The 12,089-nt window shown below is 42.3% G+C and overlaps 1 protein-coding gene across 1 annotated transcript in view; it reads left to right on the top strand.

Moving 5' to 3' along the window:
- Window positions 1-12,089, top strand: part of LOC116940894 (sodium channel protein type 3 subunit alpha) — a 75,561-nt gene that overhangs the window by 57,417 nt on the left and 6,055 nt on the right. Inside the window, exons 25-27 of the mRNA XM_076066174.1 lie at window positions 1,183-1,320; window positions 3,542-3,646; window positions 5,911-6,181. Coding sequence (XP_075922289.1) covers window positions 1,183-1,320; window positions 3,542-3,646; window positions 5,911-6,181 — 514 coding nt within the window. The remainder of the gene's footprint in view (window positions 1-1,182; window positions 1,321-3,541; window positions 3,647-5,910; window positions 6,182-12,089) is intronic.

Below are 12,089 nucleotides of genomic sequence, written 5' to 3'. Positions count from 1 at the left end.
AGAATGACAGGTTAAGTAAAAATGATGATCATCGCTGAGTAGAAAGGAAACTGGGCAGGTTTTACTTGCTGCCGTGTCTCATTTTCTCTCAGTGAAACAAATACAAGCTCTAAAACCCTGTCATTATTTTCCATTCGCCTGTTATTTCACCTGTGAGTTCACTGAAGCAGACAGTTCTGACACTTGAATAAACATTGCGCGCATATGCGAATAACTCTGCGTGCGATGGTATGCTCAGCACTTTCCCAAACAGCCCCCCGCCGTATACATGTTTCAGATTTGTCTCTGTAACGCAGCTGCACTGAAGGCTGAGTCCACCAGTCCTGTGCCAGGCCTCGAAACTTTAACACTAAAGCTTCGAGGTCTATGCCAGGATGAGTAAAAACTTTTTGGTTGCGGCAAGGTCAAGTGGTTGTGCGATCACAGCACTGAGCCGTCACTGCTGAAATCCTTTGGTTCGAAGTTGGTTTTCAGTTACCCGTGATTAAACCAGGTTGACAAATGTGGTTGATGGTCTTGGATTTGTCACCATTGTCTGTAAAAAAAAAATCCATAATACATTAGCTTTTTTCATTTAATTTGGATAAATTCTCGCTATGAGAATGAATAAAACCATCGGTTTGACTGCCATGCCCCGGATGTTTCTCCCGAGCAGGGCGTGTGGGAAAGTGCATCGTCTTGTGCGTGATTAAACAAACAAAAAACTTACAAGGATCTCAGAACTAGACGTGAGAGATCTCCTTACTCGATGTGTCCTCTGACAAACAAGCAATCGACTGCTCTGTGAGAGTCGCAAATGGACACTTTGTCCCATGGCACACGATGTCGCTAATCGCGCATTTGGAATAAGAGCTCTTGTCTACAGCAAGGTACGTCCCGTCCAACTACTGTCGAAGACAAATGGACGTCATCGTCGTTGTTGTTGTTGTCTGTGTCAGAACTTCTTCTTGTGGCCTTTTTCAGCCTCGGCTTCAAAGCGCCATGGCCAGTTACATAAAATCCCTGAAGTTACAAAAACAATCCCCATAATGAATACTGATTTTAATAGGCATGAACGGGACTGTGTACTCGAGTTTTTTTTGTTTTATGCAACTGGCCCCTGTCTTTGAACGTAATCCCAGTGGTTTAGTCGGTGTCCTGATTAACAACTGCTGTATCCTGTGTTGTGTTATTCCATTGCAGAATACCGAACAGCCTAGGTTTGAGGAGAGTTTGGGATACTATTTGTTCTTTGTCATCTTCATTATATTTGGAGCATTTTTCATCCTCAACCTTTTCATTGGTGTGATCATTGACAACTTCAACCAGCAAAAGAAAAAGATACGTTCCCCTCTTTGGCTCCGCATTTCACTGCATGCCGCCCGTGTTCCGTAACGTGCAGTCACTTTTTTCCTTTCTTGAGCGTGCGTGTGCGCGTGCGCGCGCGTGTGTTCACGCTTCACGAGTGTGCTCCTAATCGCTTTGAGTTTGCTTTGAACTATTTAAGCCGCATCTCTTGCAAAAATAATTATTTTGCCACTGCCGATGCGTCTCCGGGATGGTGCTATGTTTGGAAGCAAAGCAGCGTTTTCACTGTGCGCCGATGAACCAGATGAGAGAGAGAGAGAGAGTGATGTTGCATAATTTTTACTATATTTTTTCAAAAGAGAGTAGGTGGGGGGGGGGAAACATAATGTTGACGTGAATTTTCTGCAATGGATTTGAGTTGAAAAAGTGGCTGCCAACTGTCAGGTGATCTAAACAACGATACTTTTCAGATTTTTTGGGGGGGGCTGGTGGTCTGGACGAGGCTGCTAAGCATTATGCATGCAATGTGGTGGTCTCCAATGGGATGCAAGGCATGATGGGAGTCGTGCTGTGTGTATAAGCAACACACTTTTGCCCCATGTTTGTTTCCAGCCTCCACGCAGTTTCCCATTGCAATGGGTTTTCCTCACCATTCACAGAAATGTGTTGCTCTTGAAAGGATGCTGCTCGCGGTTGTCAACGTTGGCCCTGCACGCAGAATTCAAAAACACGCCTCGTTTTGTTGTTGTTTATATCGCACGTGCAATTTGGGTCTCAGAAGTCGGCCATTCCTCTTGGAAAATATCCTATCCTCATTACAGTGAGTGTTCATGGGGAGCTGGTGAAAGGCTTTCACAGCACAACGCTGAGTGTTAATAAGACTAATTTCCTGCGAGGAGATCCCATTGTGCAGCATTACTGAGTAATAATCTCTCAAGAGCCTAGAATGCAAACCTCCTCTTTTATGGGCATCCCCCAGTGACTTCTCCGGCAGCTGAACACTTTACAGATCACGCTTTCTCCTCCGCGGGCACCCCTTTGTAGAGCCCATCCATTAAGGTGGCTCCATTTCCTGTGAAATGCAGGGTGCTAATTCACCCATTCCCTATTGGACTACATGGACACACGATTTGCAATGTGCCGCTTATTTAGCATGCGACAATGAGCACTCTGCGTGCATGCATTTATGCCATTAGGTGCCTGTTGAATGCAGTTTAGGAAGTAGGTCTCTGCAATGTCCAGAGTTGTCTTCCTTTGCACACGTGCGTCTTCTCCAGGCGCTCAGATTTCTTCCCACGCACACGTGGTACTAAATACAACAAATTGGCCAAACGTCCCAAACAGGCAGCTTATCCGGCAACGAGCGTTGAGACTTGGAGAGCATCATTATAGCCTCAAAAAAAATCACCAGGAATGCGCTCATCAGCATTTAGCCTGGATAGTGCTTGCTGCGGGGTCACGTGGTGGGCAGCAGAGGGCGGTGCAGCAGATGTTCAAATGCCAAAACAGAAACCTTTTGCAAGGAATCATATTTGCATTAACCACACCTACTTGTTGTGGCGAACGTGCAAACAGAAAAAAACATGCTCTGGTCGTATATGCATTTTCTTTGAAACTGATTTTTCCACACCAGAGCTGTCCCAGTTTCAAAGGCAATGCATATTACGACCAGATGATGTTGTTTGGTTGTACCGTATGTTTATGCCTCTACGCCTATGTTCCCCGCCTTCTCCAACCCACACTGACCAGCGTGGTGAATTACAGTCAAATAACCCCCAACGAGTCAAATGGCTTGGAATGGGGGGGTGGTGCTCATCCATCAATGGATTTACAAAGGGCTATACATTTGCTTGTACGTGAGGATCATTATTATTTATATGTTCAGACTATCAGCTGTCTGCGTGTTTTACAATAGCTGAATTAGTCTCGGCCTAACCCAAGCAGTGTTCGGCTTAGTTAAAAAACACGAGGACATTTCCCCCCCGTGGCCCTTTGCAGGTACGTATGAACCACTAAGCGAGGCGTCTTTCTGAATATGACCACTTGCGACAGCCGGTGTGTCCCAACGTGTCGTCGTAACGGTACGGTTTCACCCCGGAGGGTTAGCGTCGCGACCAGCCGTGCTGAATTAGCACCGCTCGCCAGAGATGAAGGCACATCGTGAGCCCCCGCTCGTTTCTCTGTCAGCGACGATGCACACCGACGCGAATGGAAGGTTGTAACCAGATTTTCTTTTCTCTTGTCGTCCCTGCACTTTGGTGGAGAAGACATCTTCCTCACTGAGGAGCAGAGGAAATACCACAACGCCATGAAGAAGCTCGGATCCAAGAAGCCCAGAAAGCCAGTGCCAAGACCGAATGTAAATACATCCCTGTTAAACTCTGTGACTAAAGAGGTGATCCCTAGATATCCGTCAAGGCAACCGAATGTAAATACATCCCTGTTAAACTTTGTGACTAAAGAGGTGATCTCTAGATATCCGTCAAGGCAACCGAATGTAAATACATCCCTGTTAAACTCTGTGACTAAAGAGGTGATCCCTAGATATCCGTCAAGGCAACCGAATGTAAATACATCCCTGTTAAACTCTGTGACTAAAGAGATGATCCCTAGATATCCGTCAAGGCAACCGAATGTAAATAGATCCCTGTAAAACTCTGTGACTAAAGAGGTGATCCCTAGATATCCGTCAAGGCAACCGAATGTAAATACATCCCTGTTAAACTCTGCGACTAAAGACGTGATCCCTAGATATCCGTCAAGGCAACCGAGTGTAAATACATCCCTGTTAAACTCTGCGACTAAAGAAGTGATCCCTAGATATCCGTCAAGGCAACCGAATGTAAATACATCCCTGTTAAACTCTGCGACTAAAGAGGTGATCCCTAGATATCCGTCAAGGCAACCGAATGTAAATACATCCCTGTTAAACTCTGTGACTAAAGAGGTGATCCCTAGATTTCCGTCAAGGCAACCGAGAAATCGGTCAGATTGTTCGGGGGCGAGTCTGCCGACCAGAGTTTGCTTCCCAGCCATGGCTAGCATCGATGGCGAGTGTTATCTGACGCAGGATAAATTAAGATTCTGATGCTGACCTGGGACCCTTCCATTTATCAACATACACTGACCAGAATGGTAAAGTATGGTCAAACAAGTCTCACGACTGACATGACATGAGGTGGCCTTCATCCAGCATTGGATTGACAAAGGGCTGTTGCTTTATAACTTGTTTTGTTAGAAAAACAGTGTATTTGTTGGTTTTAGGTAGTCTATTGTTTTCCAAAAATGTAACTGTTTCTTGTTAACATTCGCTCCAGGTGTTGTGTGCTGTGATTTATGTTGTTTTTTCTTTACAGGAAAAATGGATGGCATTCATCACATATAGCAACATCCTGAATATAACAATCTATTATTGGATGGAATCCATAATTTAACATTCGTTTACAGCATCCAAAGTGTATTTATTCAATGACACATGACTTATGAATTTCATCCGGTTCTCATGTAGGACACGTTTTTTGAGAGGATGAAGTGAATATCACAGAGCAACCCTGAGATGCCCATCCAGTGACCTCTGGTCCACAGAGTTGAGGGAACCACTCTCCCACCCGCTGTGCATATGAGAGTAACGTTTGATACATGCCAGTCAAAAAGTCAAGCCGATATAACATTTCTCAGAGCTGGAATTTGACCAAATTAAGTTCCCCTGGAAATTTTTTTGCGACTAAAATGAAACCTAACCTGGTGTATATGCAAAGGCTGGGCCCGGCCCCACTCTGCCACACCTAGTAGAGAAACGAATCTGAAGCATGGCACAGATGGGATGGAAGGCACTGCATAGCAGCACTGATGAAATATACATATGAGTCGACGTCTCTCTTAACCAAAGGCTGTCGGCCAAAATGTTAATGGCTGCGTTTTTCTTTCGCGAGTCACGTCTGTTTGCCATGCATATTTGATAACACTTAAAAACAACCCCACACATTCTGCTGTAATAAAATTAGATGTGTTTTTTTTGTTGGGTTAATAAATCACATGACTATAATTTATTTCACTTTTATTGTGATGATCATAATTGACCTGCTAATTCGCATTACGTGCGCAATTTTGATACTTGCGATAATGATCACGGCGATGACGACAACGACAATGATGATGATGATGATTTCAAGGCATATATTGATTATTTGATTTGAAGCAATTATTACAAAACAAATCATATGCATTTAGGCTAATGCAGCGAATGTGCTTGGGCAAGTGAGACCGCTCAAAAAATGTAACTGTTAAAATAAGACACAAATAAGAAATTCATAGTTACCCTGAATCGTGAAACTTCATTAATCCCTGGGGGCCACGTGGTGAATGATCACACTCATGATGATGACATGAATGATGATGATGATGGTGATGATTACAGTGATGTTTGTGACGACGATGATAATGATGATGATGACATGATGATTACAGTAATTATCATGATGGCAATGATGTTCAAGACAATGATGAGGAAAATGATGATGATGATGATAATGATAATGACCATCATCATATTTACCTTGTGACAAGCGACGGCCACCTCCTGTCGAACTGACCTGGTGCCTCCCCCTCCACCCTCCAACACAGAACAAGTACCAGGGAATGGCGTACGACCTCGTGCACTGGCAGGCATTTGAGATTGGCATCATGGTGCTAATCTGCCTCAACATGCTGACCATGATGATAGAGGCGGACGAGCAGAGCGAGGCGATGAAGACGGCACTGAACATCACCAACATCGTCTTCATCGGCATCTTCACCACCGAGTGTGTCCTCAAAATGTTCGCACTTCGCCAGTACTTCTTCACGTTCCCGTGGAACGTGTTTGACTTTGCCGTCGTCACCCTGTCCGTCTTCGGTGAGTTCCTCTATCCGCTCACGTACTGGGCACGTATCTCCCCCGCTCAAATGAGCTCGCTTAGCATTTTTGTAGTGCATTGTAGATGGTGGCTGAAACGTTTGTCTCTGGGTTTAATGCTAGGTTATGAGAAAACCAATCACTTAATAGAATTGAAATAGCCTTCAATATGTAATTATAATATTGTATATATACATTATCATTTGTGCACGTTGCATGTCAAAATGCTGGAGAAGTTTTTGACAACAAGATTTTACTTTTTATTTCGATTTAAAGCTTTCGTGACTGCAGGGATTCATCTTCTTGGTTCTTTCGGTGAAGTCACGCAGAATGGAAACAAGTAATAAAAATAAAACATAATAAAATAAAATAAAATTCTCACGACGTTTCGGCCACAAGACAAGTAGCCTTCTTCAGGTTTTGAGTGGCTCCTTAAGAGGATCCTTGTTTATGACTGGAGTGATGGCTTTGCGGATTGTGTAGTTAGAGTAACCATTAGCCCTGAGAGCCTGGTGTACGTGCTTGAGTTCACTGGCAATGTGTTCCTGGTCGGAAATTCATTGGGCTCTATGGTATAGAGTGTTAATGAGGGAGTTCTTCTGGGATGGATGGTGGTGGGAATCCGGTTTCAAGTAAGCATCTGTATGGGTAGCTTTCCTGTAGACAGAGTGGCTCATTGAACCATCAGGTCTCCTTTTAATTAAGACAGGGCTAATGGTTACTCCGACTACAAAATCCGCAAAGCCATCACTTCAGTCATGAACAAGGATCCTCTTAAGGAGCCACTCAAAACCATAACCTTACCCTACATTTCAGGGGTCACTAAAAAGATCTCCAAAATCCTGAATAAACACAAGATCCAGGTCCGATTCAACACAGTACATAAAATCCGTGATCTGGTTCCATCTGTAAAAGATGCTGTTCCAGACATACAGTACCCGGGCGTTTACAAACTAAAGTGCCTCTGTGGTAGCAACTACATTGGAGAAACCAAACGACATATCTCGGACCGCATCCGCGAACATAAAGCAGACTTGAAACACGGTAGGACGAACTCCTCTGCCGTGGCAGATCACTGTTATAATTCAGTGGGCTCACATGACATTGACTTCTCCAAGACGGAGGTTCTTTGCAAGCCAACCGGCTACCATGAGAGATTCGTTCATGAGGCCATCCACATATACAAGCACAGAGACAATTTCAACCGAGAAGATGGATTCTGGCTTAGTAACCATTGGAAAGATGTTTGAAATCATTTCGGTTCTTAATTAATTGTATTTTACGGTGACCTTCAGACCGCAGCTCTTTCGCTGGCATTGCCTCTTAATACCTCTCACACCACGGTTACTTAGTTTTTTCAGATCGGTTTACTGTATGATAGTTGGGTAGTTGCAGCCCTTTAGCGTCCATATACTAAATGCCTCTGTTCATATGTATACTTTGACTTTAACTAATCTATTTCTGTGACCAGTCACAAGCTAATCCCTCAGCTATTTCAATGCTAAATTCTCCTGTTTGATATGTAAACTCCTTTGTCAACGCGATTTACTTCTCTCACCTAGCTTAAAAGACGCTACGAATCTTAGCAGCGTTCATTGAAGTGCTGTCGTCCCGACAGTTATGTTCCTTCACCTGAAGAAGGCTACTTGTGTTGTGACCGAAACGTCGTGAGAATTTTATTTTATTATGTTTTATTTTTATTACTTTGTTTCCATTCTACGTGACTTTACCGAAAGAACCAAGAAGAAGATTTAACTTGAATGAAAAGACTCACCGGATTTGTCGCTAACACTGCCTTACAGCAAACATTTATATCTAGTAGCGTTACGATCAGGGAAATGGCTTTTATTCAGAGGGAAGAGTGAGTGGGTAGTAAGACCGACTGACTTTATGTTCACTGATTACATTTTACAACTTTAAAGCGGTCAATTGTACGGTCCTCTTCTGCCAACCCTGAAGAAGAGTGATTGCCTGAAACGTCAGCCTATGATATATCGGTCTGTTATAAGGCAGTCTTAATGACAACCTTGTATCGTTGTGTTGTTGGTGTGTGCTTGTGAATACCATTGCCCATGCAGCAGTCCCTGAATTGTTTGTCTTGTTATTGGTGCTTGCGTTTTTTGTTGTTGTTGTTGTCTGTTCGTTGCCGGTATTGTTTGCATCATTTAAAAAAAAGCATGTGCAATGATAACATTTGTTCTAACAACAATATTCAAAATTCTCTATCTTTGAAATCAAACTGAAACAGTGAAGGTCTTTGTGTTCGTGCGGAGAAAAAGAGACCCAATGTTGGATCCGTCCATTGGTAGTATTTCATTTGTTTTTCGTTTACATACATTTTCTCTCTTAAATCTTATTTCTGTTTTGGCTCATGGGTTTCTTTGAATTTGAAGATCGTTTTTTTTCTGTAAATATTACGATGATACTTCCGTTTGAAAATACATGGTGTCTATGTTATATGCTATAACCTTATGCTACACTCTCAGAGATAGAGGCTTGTGAATGTGGGATAAAAATGCAACATCAGGATCATAATCTTTATTTATCCTGGAGGAGTCCGATGAGCTATGAAGCTCTGTTTCGTAGATGTTCAGTAGGGGCGGGTTAGCAAGTTACATCAATAAACAATCCAAGAGACACGGTATGAGTGCTAAACAGAGATATGGTAAACAAATCACTATAAATAGATATTAATATATTATAAAAGTAAAAATTGCACAGGTGATACATTTGGAAACACAAAATGCAGGCTTGGGCAAGGCAGCAAAACAACAACAGTCCCAGACCACACGAACACAAATAGACACACAGCCCGTCAACTACATTGCACATTAAAGCCAAAAATCAATATGCTTGGTTTTTCGGTAAAGTCACGTTGAAGGGAAACAATAAAATAATTGTATTGTTACATATATTATTATTTTATTGTTTCCCTTCAACGTGACTTTACCGAAAGAACCAAGAATATGAATCACTGCAGTCACGAAAGCTTTAAACCAAAAACCAATGTCACGTTTTTAACATTTGTTCACATGTCACATACATGGTTGAAGAAGTATTTGCAGAAATCCTCTTAAAAGGACCTTTCCATAACACCCCTCACAATATTTACAGTACATTACCCATTCAGGGTGAATTCACCATACCTGTCACACAAGTATAATTCATGTCGAGTAAAATATGTGTATATGCCAGTTGTCCATTGAAAACGAATGCTTCAACTTTCCTTTTGCTCTTCGTACAAACCCCAGCGGGCACTCATGCCAGTGTTTAAAATTTAACATTCTAAATATGTTCATTTGCAATAGCCTGAAAAATGTATCACCACCACTCATATTTAATGTTTGTGCTGAATCTTACCCGACCAATAATAGCAGGAGGAGTGGTTGTCAGGCCTTTTTTGGCGAAACTTCCTTTTGCAAGATTAGTTTAATTTAACGATTTTAAAGTCTTCAGCATTTACATAATATCTAATTGTATGCCTTGACTGGTAGTGTTTGCATTCCTGATAAACAAATGAGAGACGCACTGTTTTAAAGTGTCAAAATTCCATCTGCTTAATTATCTGTTGTAGACTATGGTTTTATGATTATTATCACTGCATACATTTATTTGTGACTAATATGGAAAACAACGGTCGACCCTCAAACTGACAGCAGGCTTCCAGGCCCTTGCTATGTTCACCCAACAACAGCTGCATGGGGCGATGAATTGGCCCATCTGAATTTTCATTACCGATAAATCAGGCAGAAGAAGAGCTTAGACGTGACCAATTGCAACAAGAAAGCTTATGACTGTCATGAAATATCTGTGCAAATTATAGACAACCCGTTAGGTAGTGATGTTCTAAAGAAACTGAATGGACAGCCTGCTCATCCATTAAATCCCATGCGGCATGGTGACTTCACACTCCTTTTGCGATGTTCCCTTTGGTTTGGTGTGGCCCATGGAATTGCTGTGAATGGCACCGCAATTAGTCAAAGCTAAAGCGGAAGCACGATGAGATTCACCTGTAATAAATTACTGTGAGGGCTCACGCGGGTATGTCGTCCCCCGTCCCATCCCACCGCGAGCTTCCCTTAACCATGCACACACCACATGCCTCTCCAATGGCACATCTGTAACATGTTTTTGAAATGTGACCATGTCACATGCTGAGGTCTTGTAAATTGTTGTTGCAAATAAGAACAACCCAGGGCCGATGAGCCAATGTATCGGATTAAATGTGTGGGGGTGGTTTTTTGTTCACGTAATTTTGACATCATCCGCATAAATGACATAGCATAAACTTGCACATGACAGCTGGACAATTCAAATTGATGGAGGTGTCCAGGATTAATTTTATGGACAAACAAACAAACACGCAGATTAGCCACGTAAAAGATAGTGAGCTGATTGACTATTTCATGATCTTTATTACACTCGCCATGGCTGATAGCAGTGTCTTAAATTAAACAGTAACTTGTGACATGGCAACCAACCTCCTCGAGACTGGGAGAGCTTCCACAGAATACAGAAATATAGACCTGAAACCAACACATTCCATTGTCCTGGGCTGCCTGATTCAACACCGCATAGCTAAACCCACTCAAAGGCCTCTGTCTCTGCTGGTGAAATTGCATAATCATTTTCCATGTATAAAGGAAACTTTAGACTGCATATGTATGTCTACGTGGCCCGTATTGACACGTAGCTATGTGTGTATACATTACATATTTTTGCGTTTGAACGAAGATCTAAATTCCAAATATTACATGTTTTTTTGACAAGACCTAACGCTTGCTGTGCTACAAATTATTACGTGCGACAATTCATTAATCGCTTAATGTCGATTGTTTACACTCACGATACGATTCTATTTACTTTTAATCCACCTTGAATATTATTCGTTGAATTGTTAAAAAATATAACCCTACGATGAACAGCTATTATAGCATCGAGAACATCTACACTGTAAATTTTCTTTCACTAAAAATACATCTTTGCCCATATTTTATTTGGTTACATATATAATTTTCCCATTATTTACTTTGGAATAATATCATTGGCAGTCTAAAGGGTATCCTAATGTGTGATGTGCCACTGGTGTTGAACTTTTCGCCTGCACCACAAATCTTAAACACCTCCAAAGATCCTGCCACACATGGGGGCCGGTAATGATGATAATCAGAATTCAGCATCGCCGTTCTCGCAGAGCGGCGTGTTCCATGCAGCTCCGTGAAGGTGATTGAGGCCAGCAGAAATAGCAATTGCACAGGCCTAATCAGTCACATCATTGGACCAACACAAGGCAAACAGAGATGCCTCTCATCTTAAACGACCAATGCGGAGCTGGGTTTTTTGGACCAAAGCTCAGTTTGGGGAAACCCTCTCAAGGCTCAAGTACTTAACAACCAATAAGCGGTCAGACGGATCAAAAATGTCCCATTCCTCGTCGCTGTAGGAGAACGAGACTATGTGACTGAGAGTAATGTTGAGGGTAATAGTCATAACATGGCTCAGTGGCTCTCACCAGCAGCATTTAGAACCCTTAGAAAGCTTCTGACGGAAGGGCACGTTAAGGTGAACTTTTTTTTTATCTCACTAAAACACTCACACCCCCTGTGTGGTGCTATTTTTGGTGGAAAGGTCCCCACTGTCTGGCAGATCAATGCATACCAGTGATTTATCGGGGCTCCTTTCTGTTTGTTGGTGCTGTCATTTTGGGCTTTCGGTTGGTGCATCGAGTTAATTGTTTTCACTAATCTCGATGATTTTTTTTATAACAGTAATCATGATACGCGTTCAATTGCGACTATCCTTAATGTTTTCTATTTGCATCACAGCATGATTTTGTTCTCAGCCATCAATGTGAATGAAAACTTGAATGTGAGTCGGTCACATACGTGGTCTCAAAAATGTCATAAGT

The sequence above is a fragment of the Petromyzon marinus genome, chromosome 10 (assembly GCF_048934315.1).
Source record: "Petromyzon marinus isolate PM22_M1 ecotype Great Lakes invasive population chromosome 10, UKy_Petmar_22M1.pri1.0, whole genome shotgun sequence".
Taxonomy (NCBI): domain Eukaryota; kingdom Metazoa; phylum Chordata; class Hyperoartia; order Petromyzontiformes; family Petromyzontidae; genus Petromyzon; species Petromyzon marinus.
The sequence above is the reverse complement of the archived record's forward strand: the minus strand, read 5'-3'. Positions and strand labels throughout refer to the sequence as shown.